Source organism: Netta rufina (genome assembly GCF_964035555.1).
Source record: "Netta rufina genome assembly, chromosome: 11".
Classification (NCBI taxonomy): domain Eukaryota; kingdom Metazoa; phylum Chordata; class Aves; order Anseriformes; family Anatidae; genus Netta; species Netta rufina.
In genome coordinates this window covers 11,924,261-11,938,548 of record NC_140134.1, presented here as the reverse complement: position 1 = coordinate 11,938,548, position 14,288 = coordinate 11,924,261, and the positions used below count along the sequence as shown (strand labels likewise).

Genomic DNA, 14,288 nt, shown 5'->3' with positions numbered 1-14,288 from the left:
CCCTTCAGCACTGGGTCCCGAGGGCCAGTGGGGAGGGCAGGGAGGAACATCTGCGTCTGTGGGGCTTGGCCTTGCAAGGGCACAGCAGCTTCCAAATGGGGTGAGCTACCCAAATTCCTCTCCTGAGCAAACAAAGGAAGCTGGGACCAGCTGGGAGAGTGCAGATCTGAACCCGATAGCAAGCAGTAAAGTGGAATTGATTGGAGCCGCCTGCACTCATCGATCTGAGGCAGGGCAAACTAAGGAGCCAAGCATCTGCAGGTCAATCAAAGTGACGTGCTGCTTGGAGGCCAGTGCTTGGGGGCTGGCAGGGGACCTGTGCCCCCCAGGAAAGTGTTAATGGTGGGTTTGATTAATCCAGCTGCGATGGCCATGCTCACAGGGCTGAGTCCTTCCCCAGACAGGTGCTCTCACTGGCTTTACATCGCCTACGGGCTGCGAACCACCCTGGTATCCCCCCTGTATCTCTTAAAAGGGCTGTCACCAGCCATCAGGAGGATGGAAACGGTGCACAGGAACAAACCAGGGGCCATTCCCCCATACAGGTGGTTTTGCCACCAGCCCAGCCCCACGTCTCCAAAAGGGGTAGGAGGTAGAAAATGAAGGTGAATTCAGAGGGGAGTGCAAGTGGTGAGGAGAGGAGGACTGGGCCGGCTGCCTGGCAGTTCTGCCTGCCTGTTTTCTGCCCGCTCAGCATCACAAAGAAGGGTTGAGAGGTGGCTGTGTGCAGGCTGTAAATCCCTGCTGCAGGAGGAGGCTCCGCTTGTGGTGCAGACAAAGGCAGATTGAGAGCTCAGGCTGGCAGCTGGAACCAGGCAGGGCACATACGGACACAGGACAGCATTTCTGTGGGGCTGTGGGGCAGCTTGCCTTCCCTTGTGATGTTGTCACCACATCCCAGCTCCCGCCGGAGGCTGGACCCACTGCAAAAGGGCTCAAGGAGCTTTGTGCTCCCTGCAGGTCAGAAGCAACAGCTTTGGGGAATCCCTACTCCATGCATTTTGGGGGCCATTTGCCTTGATCTCTGAAGATCAGAGCCAAGGAAGGAGATCCCAGAACAGAGCAAAGCACAAAATCGGTCTGATGTAGCCTGTTTGCCTGCCCTATGTAGCACTGTTAAACTGGAAAAAGCTCTTTTTAGTCAGGGTCAGGAGAAGACCCAGAAGAATATCTTATGCACTGTTGTGGGCTCGTAAGGCCTCTCAAGGAAACCACAGCTGAAAATTCCTATCAAGAAAAGCCTGAGTCCTTCTCCTTCAGTTCTCGGCACGCATCTTACGAGCTAGAAAAAGATGGGGAGTTGGATGGTGGGGACAGAACCACGTCAGGATGCTTGTACCGCTCACACAGCTCACAGAGGTGCTTTCCTTCACCTGCCAAATCCCACCTTAACCTTTGCCTCCAAAATCATCCCAGACCTTTCTCCTTGCTGCTGCACCCTGCATTGGTCTGGCAGTGTCTGTTAGGAATATGAATACGGAATATAGGACTAGATGATATCAGTCAGTGGAGATGCTCTGATTTCCTCAGGAAAGGGGGGGGGGCTTTCAGCAGCCGAGCAAATTTTAAGCTGCATTTATGGCCTGTGAGTACGATAGTGATGGCCTGCATCAGTGCACGGTTCTATATCACCGGGAAAACTGGAGTTCTTCCTTGCAGCGCTGCCCACCCCTCCTGCTCCCCTGGGCACCAACATCACTCCTGGGGATGTTTTAGGGATCTGAGGAAGGATGAGGACTGAGAGAGGCAGCGGTGGGGAAGGCTCTGCCTCCCCGAGGTGGGGAAAGCAGGTGGGGGCTGCCCCAGTGAGGGAGCAGCTGGAGAGGCCGCTCTAGGGGCACAGCAGCTGAGACAGCCGTACGGTGATGAATTGCTTTTGTTCCTGTGCCAGCTGGAAGATTTATGTTTGTGCCATGGAGTGGCAACGTCTGGGCCCGGCAGTGCTCTGCCTGGCTGCACCAGCTTTTCGACATTGAAGGCACCTCTAAAATCCTATCCAACACAACCCACAGGCATCAGATGGCTTGGAGGAAAGCCACCAAGGGACACAGAGGATGGGCAGAGCTCAGGAGCCTGCCTGGAGCAAGCATGCTGCCCAGGTGCTGAGCAGAGGCCAGAGGGACCAGGTCACCCAGCAGATAGACAGTCCCCCCATACCACACACCCCTTTTCCCTTAATGCCTTGGCAGGACAGATCAGGGAGATCAGCAACATCCTGTGGACAAAAACACACAGTAAAAAAAACTGTTGAGGCCCTGAAAACTCGGCATGATTTTATTAGGAGTGCTCACATCCAAATCCCACCAGGGAAGGCATCCCATGGGCAGGAAGCTGTGCTGGGACAGGGCCACCACTGCCACTGATGGGTGGCAGCAGCTTCACACCTCCTTATGCTTATCTCCACATCCCTGGTGCTTATCTCCACATCCACTCGCCACCTCCCTGCTCACTTCCATGTTTGGCCGATTCCTCCTTATCACCACAGTGTTTATCTTGGTGGTGTCTGTTCCAGCAGCTGAGGTCATTGTGATTCTGACGGCCGAGCATCCGAAGCACGAGCCCCGCCACCTCCTGCCTGCCTGCAGAGCAACCAGCACCACGCACGCCGGGTGAGCAGCGCCCAGCATGCAGCTGGGAGAGCACCCAGCTCAGGCTGAGAATTGGGATCAAGACCTTGGTGGACACCACGCTCAGGAAGGAGGAATCCCCTGCTCGCTGCGTGCACTGCTGTAGGTCCCCCATCCCCACCAGGTGCAAACAGCACGTCCTGCCAGAGATGCTCTGCACCTCCACAGCATCCCACCTTCTCCTTTGGTTGCTTCTTCCCCACTACAGCTGTGCTGGTCCAACATGGAAATTGCTGCACCCACTCCGGGCCCAGCATGAGGATGCAGATGGTGACAAGGGTGGCTGCAGATGAGCAGGAGCACCCTGTAGCCCTGCGGGAGGGACAGACTGGAAATCTTTGGGTGCAGACAAGGGGAGCTGAGAGGCAGCACTGGGGCAGGAGGTGCCCAAAAGCCACCCAGACACACGGGGCAGGCAGAGATGCCACCGGAGAGCCCCTCATGCACCAGCCCCCAGGTTTGATGTGTAGACACAGTGGTTCACAGTGCTGCTGAGGGACCAGCACAGGCACCAGGGCCTGGGGCATGTTAAAGTGGAGGCTGAGGGAAGGAGGAGATGGGCACGGGCAAAGGGGGGGCACAAAAGGGCCGTTCCACCTCCCTTCACACCTCCGAGCCCTTTTGGTATATGGGCACAGAGTGACAGGAGCTGATGCAGAGCTCCTTTGCCGTGAGCCTTGATTTTACTAAATTCAACCAGAACTCGACAGAGGGGTCTTATTAAATTCAATCAGAACCGGACGGAGGGGTTTTATTCAATTCAACCAGAACTCGGTGGATGTTATGGATGCGAAAACAACGTGAGAGCCTCCTTGAACACCACCACCAGCGGCCCTCACAGCATTGAGGGCAGAGCCGCGGGGTGCGCGCATGCGCACACGGCCGAGCGGAGGAGGGGGCCTCCCCCTCCCCTCTCCTCCCCCTCCCCGTGTCGCCATGGCAACGCCCGGCGGCCCGCCCCGCCCCGCCGTGAGCTCAGCGCCCCCTGCGCTTAACAGCGCGCCCGGCGAGCTCGGCGCCCAGAGCCCCGGTAGCGCGCCGTGATCGTATAGTGGTTAGTACTCTGCGTTGTGGCCGCAGCAACCTCGGTTCGAATCCGAGTCACGGCATCGCCCCGGCGGTACCACGGCACACGGGCTCTGAATTTTTTTTTTTTTTTTTTGTCCTTACTCCCCTCGTTCATCAACATGCTCTAGCACGCCCTTTGCGTCGCCTTGTATACTTTTAGCCCTGTTTTTGCACAATTTTCGCTCGTTCCCCCCACCCCGTCGCTACCCACACCGGCTCCTTCCACCGCCTCGCCGGGGGCTGCGGGGCCGGGCCGGGGCCGGGGAAGGCTCCCGGGGGTCCTGCCGCAGCTGCCGAGCACGATCGGGGTCCGGGGGGGTCCTGGCTCCAGCCCCCGAGGCCGCGCTTCCACCGCGGGGCTGCGCTGAGCGAAAATGGTGGAAGCGAGCGGGACGGGCCCGCGAGGCGTCCGTGCCACGGGGGAGTGCGATGGGACGTGGGGGGAAGGAGGGGAATAAGGGCAAAAACAAATGAAAAAAATTCGGAGCCCGTGTGCCGTGGTACCGCCGGGGCGATGCCGTGACTCGGATTCGAACCGAGGTTGCTGCGGCCACAACGCAGAGTACTAACCACTATACGATCACGGCGCGCTACCGGGGCTCTGCCTGCTCAGCTCGCCGGGCGCCCTCTTAAGCGTGGGGGGGCGGGGCCGGGAGGGGCCCCTTCTGCTTAACACCCCTTTAGATTTATTATTTATTTTATTTTTTTTCCAGGTATTTCTTCTTCCAGCTTGCTTCCCGCAAAGCGTCCTGCTGGGATGGGAGCACCGCTGGGGTTTGGGTGCAGCCGTGGCTGCCCCGCTGTGCTCCTCCAGCACCCACACGGTGCAGCCGTGTTCCTCCAGCACCCACACGGTGCAGCCGTGCTCCTCCAGCACCCTCAGGCCGCAGCTGTGCTCCTCCAGCACCCTCAGGGTGCAGCCGTGTTCCTCCAGCACCCTCAGGGTGCAGCCGTGTTCCTCCAGCACCCTTGCTGCTCATGGTGCAGCCAGGGCTGGGTGCCAGGGCGTGAGCCCGGGAGGAGCCGAGCTATCGAGCTATCGCTCGCTATGGGTTGACATTTTGGACTCTTTGGACTGAGCTGTTAATCCGTAACTGCACGGCACCAGGCCGGAGCTGCGGGGCTGGCGGGTGAGCGCTGGGGCCCGGTGGGCACAGGGACTGGGGTGGGGGACAAGGACAAGGGCCCTGCGTGTGGCTGTGGGGTCCCACAGCTGGGCAGGGGCCATGGGGAGCACCGTGGCCCCGCATGGGGGGCACAGGGGGGCATGGGAGGGGGGCGTCGATTGTCTCCCTGCTCACCTGGCACCACCCCAGGGAGGAGGGTGGCCAAGGAGGCCTCAGCAAAATAAAAAGCAGCAGAGCCATGGGGGGTTGGAGGGGAGGTGGTCACTGAGCCCCCCTGCCTCGGGGTGCAAGTGCCTTGCGGCTCTGGGGGTGGGCTGGGAGCATTGGGGAAGACCCGAGGGGGTCCCCAGACTCTGGGACTGGGAGGTGCTGGGGGGTCCCTGGGCTGGAGGGGGCCTGCTGTCCTTGGTGGAGCCCGATCCTTGTGCCATGGGAAGCGTGAGCCTGCCCTCTCTGCCCTGTCCTTGCTGTCCTGACACTCAGACCTTCAGAGCAAGGGCTCCTCACCATTCCCTATGTCCTCATGCAAGAGTGCTCCTGCAGCCACCCTCCGCCTTTTCTGTGACTCCTCTGCACAGAGAGGAGTCTCCTGTCCTTCTCCAGGCAGAGGTAGCGGGAGGGTGCCTGAACGAGATGCTGCAAGGAGCCCTGCACTGGTGGGAACACTGGTTCTTCTAGCTTTGCTGGACCAGTTCTCCCAGTAAAATCTTCCTTTAGGACTGGTCCCCATGCAAATCACAGTTTACTCCTACCCATCACTCCTGTGCTGTACTAGTTACCGACAGGAAAAGACCTTCCTTATCCTCAACTGAAGGACATGGGTGCTCCAAGAGCTCCTGATGGGACATGCGACCACTCTTATTTTTCGCAACTCCCCACAACATTTTTGCCAACATCTTCTGCACCTTGGAGGAGGGGTGCTAGCTCTCCCTGCAGCACTGCTGGGGTCAAATTTTCTCCTGTAATTGTTTGGAAACATGGAAGAACAAGGACCCTCCCATAGTTACAGGAGAAGAACAAGCAAGCCTGCGCACCAGCCCTGTGGCTTGAGGACCCCACGGGATGATCTGGTGCTTTGCTGGTGCAGGAGCTGCTCTGAATGCTAACTTCTAAGGGTGTTCTCCTCAGAGACCCCAAACTGTCGACAGGGGTCAGATATTTGTCCTTCCCAGAGCTGATCCCAGCTTTCTCTCCCTGGGCAGCTGGTCCCTCGCCGTGCTGTTTCTCTAATGCGGTGAGGCAATGGCGCACCTGGAGATGGAAGAAAACCGGATATCCCTGGACAGCCTTGAGAAGGGCATAGACAACCCAGCTTTTGAATCTCTGGTAAATCACCCCCTTCCTCTCCCACTGGGCCACAGGAGCTGCTTGGGGTGCTCCAGCTAACAATGTTTTCCAGGGTGAGGAGGGACTCCATGAGGAGAACCATGATGGTCCACGTGGTGGGAGCAAGGAGGAAAGGCGTGGAGAAGGGAAAGGGAGAGTCTCCTCATACTGCAGGTAGGATAACTCCCGTATATTCATGCATGTGAAGTATTTCCAGTGGTCACAGTGAGTCCGAAATTGGGCTGATCTTCAGGATAAATCTGCACCTCTCGTGTCTCTGGTGTGTGACTCTCCCCAGGAAGGCTCTGCAGCCAGCATCCAAGGCAAAGCGCTTCTGCAAGGCTCATGCCAAGACACTGCGGATGGTCTTCTGGGGGATCTTTGGAGTAGGTGAGGACTTCCCAGCACTGAGACCCCAGCTCCATATCCCCTGGGATGGCTGTGCCCCCAGCCTCTGAGCAACAGGCACCCCTGCCCACATGGAGGTTGTGTCTATCCTCACCAGCCCCATTGTCCAAGTCCTCCTCACCTCGCTGCTCCTGTCCATGAGAGCTCCCCGCATCTCACTGTCCTCCCCTTTCTCCACCTACACAAAGAGTTTTCTCTGCCTCTGCTCACTCTGTGTGCACCCACACAGCTGAGATGCTGTCACTAAGGAGCCTGGCTGCTCAGGTGGTGCTACCTAACCCCCCCCCATGCATAGACAAGAGCCTCAGGGGTGGTCAGGGAAGGATGTTTTGAGGAAACAGACCTGTTTGCCACAATTAGCATTGTGAATCCCTATGGTTCTGATGTTTCTGACCCCATACGTGCCTTCTCCAGCCTACCTGTGCTACCTCATTGCGGCCTGTTGGCTCAACTTCCAGCGAGCCCTTGCCTTACTCATCATAACTGCTGTGGTTGTCTTCTTCATGCTATGGAGCCTCTTCAAGAAGTACTGTGGGGCAAAGGTATTGCAGCTCCTCAGCCCTGTTCAGAAATGCTTCCAAAAATCCTGGCGATGGCTGAAATGGTGAGTGAGGAGGAGACAGGGCTGCATCTCCCCAGAGCCTGGGTCCCCTATCCTGTGGTTGTCCGGCCAGAGCAGGGCTGGCGTGACCGATAGCTGGTGGCACTGGGCATGTGCCCTAGTGTTGTGCAGGCACCTCATGGGTGGTGAGGCATGGCCCTGCCATGTAGAAGCCGTGGCAGAAATGGCTTGCCACCACCTCTCTACCTCAGTAGCCTGATGGCTAGCTGTACCCCTCATCTGCATCTGAGACCCGGGTTTCCTCAGATGCACGGCCCGTAGGGTGACATCTCCCACACAGTTAGCTCCTGCCTTCATGGGGGCTTCCTCTCTGTGACAGTCTGGGATTTACTTTGCAGGCTGCTGAGCGTGGTCCTCCTGGGCGGCCTGGTCACGTGGCTGGCTTTGGACACCGCCAGAAACCCAGAGCAGCTCATCTCATTAGCTGGCTTCTGCTTTATTGTGCTGTTTCTGTTCATCTTCTCCAAGCACCACAGCGCAGTATGTGTTTCAGGTGTGGCGTGGCCTCACCAGAGGTGGCCACCCAGCACTGAGAGCTGAGGAGGATGTGGGGAACAAATGCTTCTTTCCCATTATCATCCCCTGATGGCCCATGGCTGGAGCAGGGGAGAAGTCCCTAGGCTCCCTGGAGGACACAAAAGCCCAGCAGGGCCCCTGGGCAGAGCTGGCCACAGCCTGGGGAGCAGAGCCCAGGCTAGATGGTTGCAGCCCCAAAGCCACCAGACTGCTCTCCTGCCTGCTGCCTGACCCAGGGCTCCCCCGTGGTCCCCTTATCCTGTTTTCCACAGTGTCTTTCACACTGGGGCAGACCCAGAGACCCAGCACCAGAGCCATGCCTGAGCTTCAGGTGCCTGTGGGTGGAGGGGCAGAAGTGATTGAAGTCCCAGGGGTTTCCAGCCCAGCCCTTTTCAATGTTTTGGGCAATCCCTCCATCCCCTTCCTCCAAAGTGTTAGTGAACAAGCAATTTTGCTCTAGGGGGTCTGTACTACCACAAGAAGGTCTCCACCGCCCTTCTCCTCCCTGGCAAGCCTGGCAGGTTGCATTTCACCAGCCATTTCCTGACTCCCACCAACTTGTCTTCTCCCTCTATCACCAGCCTATGTTTGTAGGTTTCTGAGGGGATTCCTGACAAATAGCATCCCCCTGACCACCACCCAAGAGCCACTGAAAGGGCAGGAAGCCAGAGAGGTAAGTCTGTAGGCTTTGGTAACGCTTTGGTCCTCATTCTACTCTTGGTCCCCAGGTGTCCTGGAGAGCTGTTTTCTGGGGTATTGCCTTGGAATTCTTAATTGGCCTCTTCATCCTCCGAACAACCCCTGGCATCCAAGCTTTCCGGTGGCTGGGTGACCAGATCCAGGTACTGTTTCTGCTCACCCTGTCCCATGCTTAAGCCCTCCAGGTAGCTCCCATTGCGACCAGTAAGTAGAGCCGAGCGTGGCATGGGCTGGAGGAGAGGCAGGGAATGCACGCCAGCATTCTTGTTGAGACTGGAGAAAAGCCAGCTCTTTCCTGGTTTTGTGGCACAGCCCAGGCCCTTTGGCACAGTGTCCCTTGCAGGCTGGAGTAGTGCCCCGTGCCTCAGGGACACCCCACCACTATCCCCAGCCTAGGTATCACGGGGTCTTTATCTGCTGGGGCAATGAATCTGGCTGTGGGATTGAGGGGCAGTCACCTGCTAGGCAGAAGACAGATGTCAGGGGAAGAGCTCATGGAGATCTCCCTCTTACCCTATGACGTCCTCAATTGCAGATCTTCCTGGGCTACACCAAAGCTGGCTCCGTCTTTGTCTTTGGGAACACGCTCGTTGAAGAAGTCTTTGCCTTTCAGGTCAGCTTGGGGAACGGGATGTGGGGAGGGAGAGGCAGAGCCTGGTTTTCTTCTGGCCTTGTCCAGAGCTCAACCAGCTCAAGGATGGGTCTCCCTTAGCTTTGTGCCCATCCATGGACCTCCTCAGAGCCATGGGGAATTTATACGGGTTCCTGTCCCTCCTGCTGGGCTCGCCCAGTGTTGTGGCACCCCAATAGTGTGGGCTGGATATGCAACACCATGCCCAGCCCATGTGGCAGGGGAGCCTGGTCCCCAAGTGTACTTAGATGTGCTGCTCAACTCCCCTTTAATCCTGCACCCTGGTGTCTTGTCTGCAGACTCTGCCCATCGTTGTTTTCTTCAGCTGTGTGATGTCCATCCTCTATTACCTCGGTGCCATGCAGTGGCTCATCCTGAAGGTAGGGCCTTGTGTCTAGCTCTGTGATGGTGGTGGAAAGGAGAAGGACCAGGTGGTTTCTGCAGCCCCAATGAAAAGTTGATGGATGTCCCTGGAAAATTGGGATGGTACTAATTTGGTTTGACTTGTTCTGCTAAAATGATAGACACGTCTATCGTGACCCCTCTTTCATGCACATCTTCCTGAGAAAGCCCAGCCCTGGGGTTGATGGTGCTACCTGGTCTTTGGGCACTTCTGGAGACCACCACCATGCTGCTTGGCAAGGGCAGGCTGGAGGACCAGATAGTGCTCTGCTTCACAGGGTGGGTGGTGGGGTGTCAGGAGCCTTTGGGGACACTGTGGCCTTGTCTGTCCCCAGATCTCCTGGCTGCTTCAGTTCTCAATGGGCACCACCCCTACTGAGACCCTGAGTGTGGCAGGGAACATTTTTGTGGGACAGGTAAGGCTCTGGGGAGGAGATCCAGCCCCTCAGTCCTTGCAGCTGAGGCTGCCCCAGAGGAAGGGTCTTCTCCTTCCTTCCCAGGAGACCTACAGCCCTGCATGGTGACAACAGAGGCTTTTCTTTCACACAGACTGAAGCCCCACTGCTCATCCGCCCGTACCTTGCGGACATGACCTATTCAGAAATCCATGCTGTGATGACTGGGGGCTTTTCCACCATTGCAGGCAGCGTGATGGGAGCCTATATATCTTTTGGGGTGAGTGCATGGCCAGATATAAGCCACGTTTTCCCTGCTCAGGGGTTCTGACATGCCAGAACTGCCCTCAGCTTGTGGGGGAAAAGGACCTACTGTGGTCCTCTTCCATAACGGGCCAGGGGTCTCCATGCCCAGTCTCACCTCACCTCTGCTGGCCTTGCCAAAACCCCAGAGCTCTGCCAGGGACCCTTCCACAGCAATCAGGGTAGATCTTATTGAGTCAGGGAATGATTTAGCCTGGAAGACCCCTTTGGAGGTCTCTGGTCCACCCTCTTGCCCAGACTGGGTAATGGCAGAGCCTGAGCGGGATGCTCATCCAGGTTAGCGGTGAACATCTCCATGGTGGAGATCCTCCCCACCTCTCTGGTCTGCCCCAGAAGCCCCAATTCACTGGGAACAATTTTTTCCTCATGTCCAGCAGGAATTCCTCCACTGTAACCTGTACTGTGCTTCTCAGCCTTTCACCAGGGACCTCTGGGAAGTGTCTTCCCTTCAGCCCCCTTTTAAGTATCTGGGGACTGCAGCTCCCCCCCGCTCAGCCCTCCTTTCTCCCAGCTGAACAAGCCCAGCTCCTCCAGCATCTCCTCGGCTGTCCCGTGCCACAGCCAGGAATGCTCTCCCCAGTTCATCATTGTCTCAGAGATGGACGTGGTGTCCAGATGTGGCCTCATCAGTGCTCTGTACTGGGGAATAAACCTTCCCCTTGACCTTCTGGCTGAGCTACTGCTATTTAAACATTAATTAGGCTACTTAAGGAGGGAGCCACGGGTGAAAGGACAGAGAAATTATAAATTGCTGCGCAGAGGGCAGGGGAGGGGTGAGATGAGGCTGTTACGGTAATACTCTGCTCCTGCTGGGAGCTCGGCTGTTCAGTGGGGGTGGAAGTTCACAATGTTGCACAACTTATTGCTCTGATAATGATAATGACAGAAAGGGACAGGGAGGGGACAAAAATCATCAAGGTTAAGTCAGACAGCAAGAGATTAGCATCTGAGGTTATGATTGTTGTGGCTCCAGCAATGTCTCCATCCAGACCTATGCCTCCTCAATGGCCAAGATGGGAAATGCAGAGACATTTTCCAACCCTGAGCAACCAGAAAGCCTGGCACTGCTCCAGGTGTTGCTGGCCCTTGCTGGCCATGTCCTGGGGCAGCCCTGTGCAGCCTGAGCTGCACGGAGCTGCAGCGCCTGAGCCCATGGTCTGCCTGTTGCAGATAGACGCAGCATCACTGATTGCAGCCTCCGTGATGGCTGCGCCCTGTGCCCTCGCTATGTCCAAACTGGTCTACCCCGAAGTGGAAGAGTCCAAGTTCAAGGGCAAGGAAAGCGTCCACATCGCCGGCGGGTGAGTGGGAGCAGCGGGATGGGGTGGTGGGGTTGCACACATCCCGCCACAGCAGGGAAGTTGCGGGAGCAATTGGGGTATGGCAGGTGGCAGAAGGTTGGGAGACCCCTGTGGTGTGCAGACAGCGCAGTACATCCACAGAGCAGGACCAACCTCACAGTGGTGTTGCCTGGCCACGTGAGCCTGTCTGGGTCTTTTTTCTCCCAGGGAAGAGCAGAACATCCTGGAAGCCGCTAGTAGTGGGGCTGCTGCCTCGGTGGGGCTTGTGGCCAACATCGCGGCCAACCTCATCGCCTTCTTGGCCGTGCTGGAGTTCATCAACGCTGCCTTGCTGTGGTTCGGGGAGATGGTGAACATCAAAGACCTCTCCTTTCAGGTATCCCCGAATCCCCTGCCCATCCCCACCTTCACCCGCTGCCTCAGTGGGCTGCCAAGACCCCCCCTTGCCTAGCGTTCACTTTGCTGGTGCTTTGTGAACGCTGGCGGCGGGTGCCCAAGCTGGGGGCTACGCAGGGGCTCAGCTCTGCGGTGCTCCCTCCTGGCGCGCTCTTCCCAGATGATCTGCTCCTACGTCCTCATGCCCGTGGCCTTTCTCATGGGGGCAGACTGGGCAGACTCGCCACTGGTGGCCGAGCTCCTGGGGACCAAGATCTTCCTGAATGAGTTCGTGGCGTACCAGCAGCTGGCCATGTACAAGAAGAATCGGCTGGACGGCCTGGAGGAGTGGAACGGGGGCCAGAAGCAGTGGATATCTGTGAGGGCAACTGCCAACCCCGCTGGGCATAGGGCACTGATGGAGCCAGCTGAAACGGGGCACGGGGCCTGGCAGGGCATGGGGGTGATGGTTTGGGGGATGGGAGGACACCCACAGCCAACTAGACTTGAATGTCCACTCACTACTGGGTTTGGGGTCATCCCGAAGGACCCACTGAAGGAGAAAGGATTTGGGGGGGGGACTTATCTGCACCCTGGCTGGCTGGGCTGGGAGCTACACCATGAAGCTCAGCACAGGGCGCTGTGGGGCTGGGTCAGGGTGACTGTCCCCTGCCTTTGTGCCCTGCAGGAGCGTGCCGAGACCATCACCACCTTTGCACTCTGTGGATTTGCCAACCTCAGCTCCATCGGGATCATGCTGGGAGGCCTGAGTGAGTGTGACCCACGTCCTGGGTGCTTGGGCGTGGGGCAATGGGACCTGTGGGCGGCAGGAATTTGCTGCCTTCAAGCCTCAGCGTTCAGCCTCTGATAGCACGCAGCTAAGAAATGGGACTTCCACCCTCACCACAGGCTGGGCAGACAGGCTGGGCTGTGGCCAGGACCACCAAACACGATGCTACACCAGCATGGTTGGGCAGGGCACTGGATGGCAGAGCCAGATGGGGACCTGGGACATGTCTCTTCTTTCTGTGTCCCCAACCGGGGTCCAGAAGCAGAGCAAGGATCTGACTTGCCCTCCTCTCTGCTTTGTCCCCGCAGCCTCCCTTGTTCCCCACCGCAAGAGCGACTTTGCCTCCGTTGTGCTGCGAGCCCTGCTCACCGGCATCTGCGTCTCCATGCTCAACTCCTGCCTGGCAGGTAGGTCCCTGGGGAGAACAGGCAAAGGGCTGAACGCCCCTACAAATGCTGGTGCAGGTGTGGGAAAGCTGGGGGCCACCCCCACGGCTCTGACAGGGCCTCCAAACCCTCTGCTCTCTCCCCCCTGTGGCAGTTTCTCAGGGTCCCCCAAATCCCATGGCACTGCTGGGGCTCCTCACCCTCACCTGGGCTGCAGTTGGGATATTTCAAGGGTGGACTTTGAGGCATTGTGAGGAGCTCCCACTGTCTGCAGCCAGCTGGGAGGATGTGGTGCATGCATGGTCAGGGTGTGGGATTTGAGTGTGTGGTCCCCCAGAGACCAAACCACCAGGCCTTGTCCCCCAGGCCTCATGTACACGCCAACGGAGGTGAGCGACTGCGTGACCTTCTTCGGCACTGCCAACTTCACCTCTACCAGCTACCCCATATACACGTGCTGCAAGCAACTCTTCGCTAGGTAGGTGTGCGGCTGGGCCATGGAGAGGGTCTGGAGCTGTAGGGTCTTGTCTGGGGACCCATGTGCATGGGGGTGGCAGACAGGGCTGGGATGGGACTGGCTCGTGGAGCTTGCACGCATGTCCCATCTCCTTCGCCCTTCAGCAGCTGGGCACAGTCGGCACCCAGCAAGCCAGCTCTCTGGCTCTCTCTGGGAGGATGAGGAGCCCAGTGTGAGCCTCTGAACCATCAGTCTGGGGATGGGGGTGGAAGGGTGGCTCTAGGCCTGACCGTGCCTCTCTTTCCTTTCAGCACGATGCTGGAGAACGGGACACTCTCCTTCACTGGCGTCTGGGATGGCCAGGCGGAGAGTGAGCTATGGCTGATGCAGTGCTGTGGGCACTACAACCACACATCCTGCGCGTGGTGAACCCTGAAACTCACAGGCTGCTGCCAGCTCAAAGGAACACCAGGGTCCGCACACACCGGTCCCAGAGGCACGAAAAAAAACAGTGTGGACGTGTGTGTCTGGTCCTGTCCACTCCAGTGATGAAAGACAGCATCATGCACCTTGCAACCCGCAGCCCTGGGTGTTGGCTCCTTGGACACAGGGGAACTGCTCCAAAATAAACCTCAGGCTGTATGTATCCCATGACTGAAGCTCGCCATAGCTGTTTTTTGCTGCAAACCTTGCAAATTGAGCCTCCACCAGGTGCCAGCTTCAGGGCCCAGCCCCTCTCCTCTCCCCACAGCCAGCGTGGATGGGGTAAAGCTGTCGGCTGAAGCTGTTTCCTGCCTTCCCCAGACAAGCCTCCCCGTCCCGCCATGCTTGGGT

At 57.9% G+C, this 14,288-nt stretch overlaps 1 protein-coding gene across 1 annotated transcript; it reads left to right on the top strand.

Moving 5' to 3' along the window:
- Positions 1–4,170: 4,170 nt before the first annotated feature.
- Positions 4,171–14,173, top strand: LOC311213556 (sodium/nucleoside cotransporter 1-like). The gene is made up of 16 exons (XM_084293628.1): positions 4,171–6,148; positions 6,222–6,322; positions 6,447–6,538; positions 6,971–7,160; positions 7,517–7,658; positions 8,423–8,536; positions 8,929–9,006; positions 9,324–9,404; positions 9,762–9,842; positions 9,976–10,101; positions 11,316–11,446; positions 11,654–11,822; positions 12,003–12,591; positions 12,920–13,018; positions 13,364–13,475; positions 13,766–14,173. The coding sequence occupies exons 1-16, from the start codon at positions 6,065–6,067 to the stop codon at positions 13,881–13,883; spliced, it is 2,307 nt and encodes a 768-aa protein (XP_084149754.1). The 5' UTR covers positions 4,171–6,064; the 3' UTR covers positions 13,884–14,173.
- Positions 14,174–14,288: the final 115 nt, after the last annotated feature.

Excerpts from the sequence above, each read along its gene's own strand:
- LOC311213556 (XM_084293628.1), top strand. The coding sequence starts at position 6,065 with ATGGCGCACCTGGAGATGGAAGAAAACCGGATATCCCTGGACAGCCTT. Across the intron at positions 6,539-6,970 it reads CTGGGGGATCTTTGGAGTAG|CCTACCTGTGCTACCTCATT; the intron begins GTGAGGACTTCC and ends TGCCTTCTCCAG. Across the intron at positions 7,161-7,516 it reads TCCTGGCGATGGCTGAAATG|GCTGCTGAGCGTGGTCCTCC; the intron begins GTGAGTGAGGAG and ends TTTACTTTGCAG.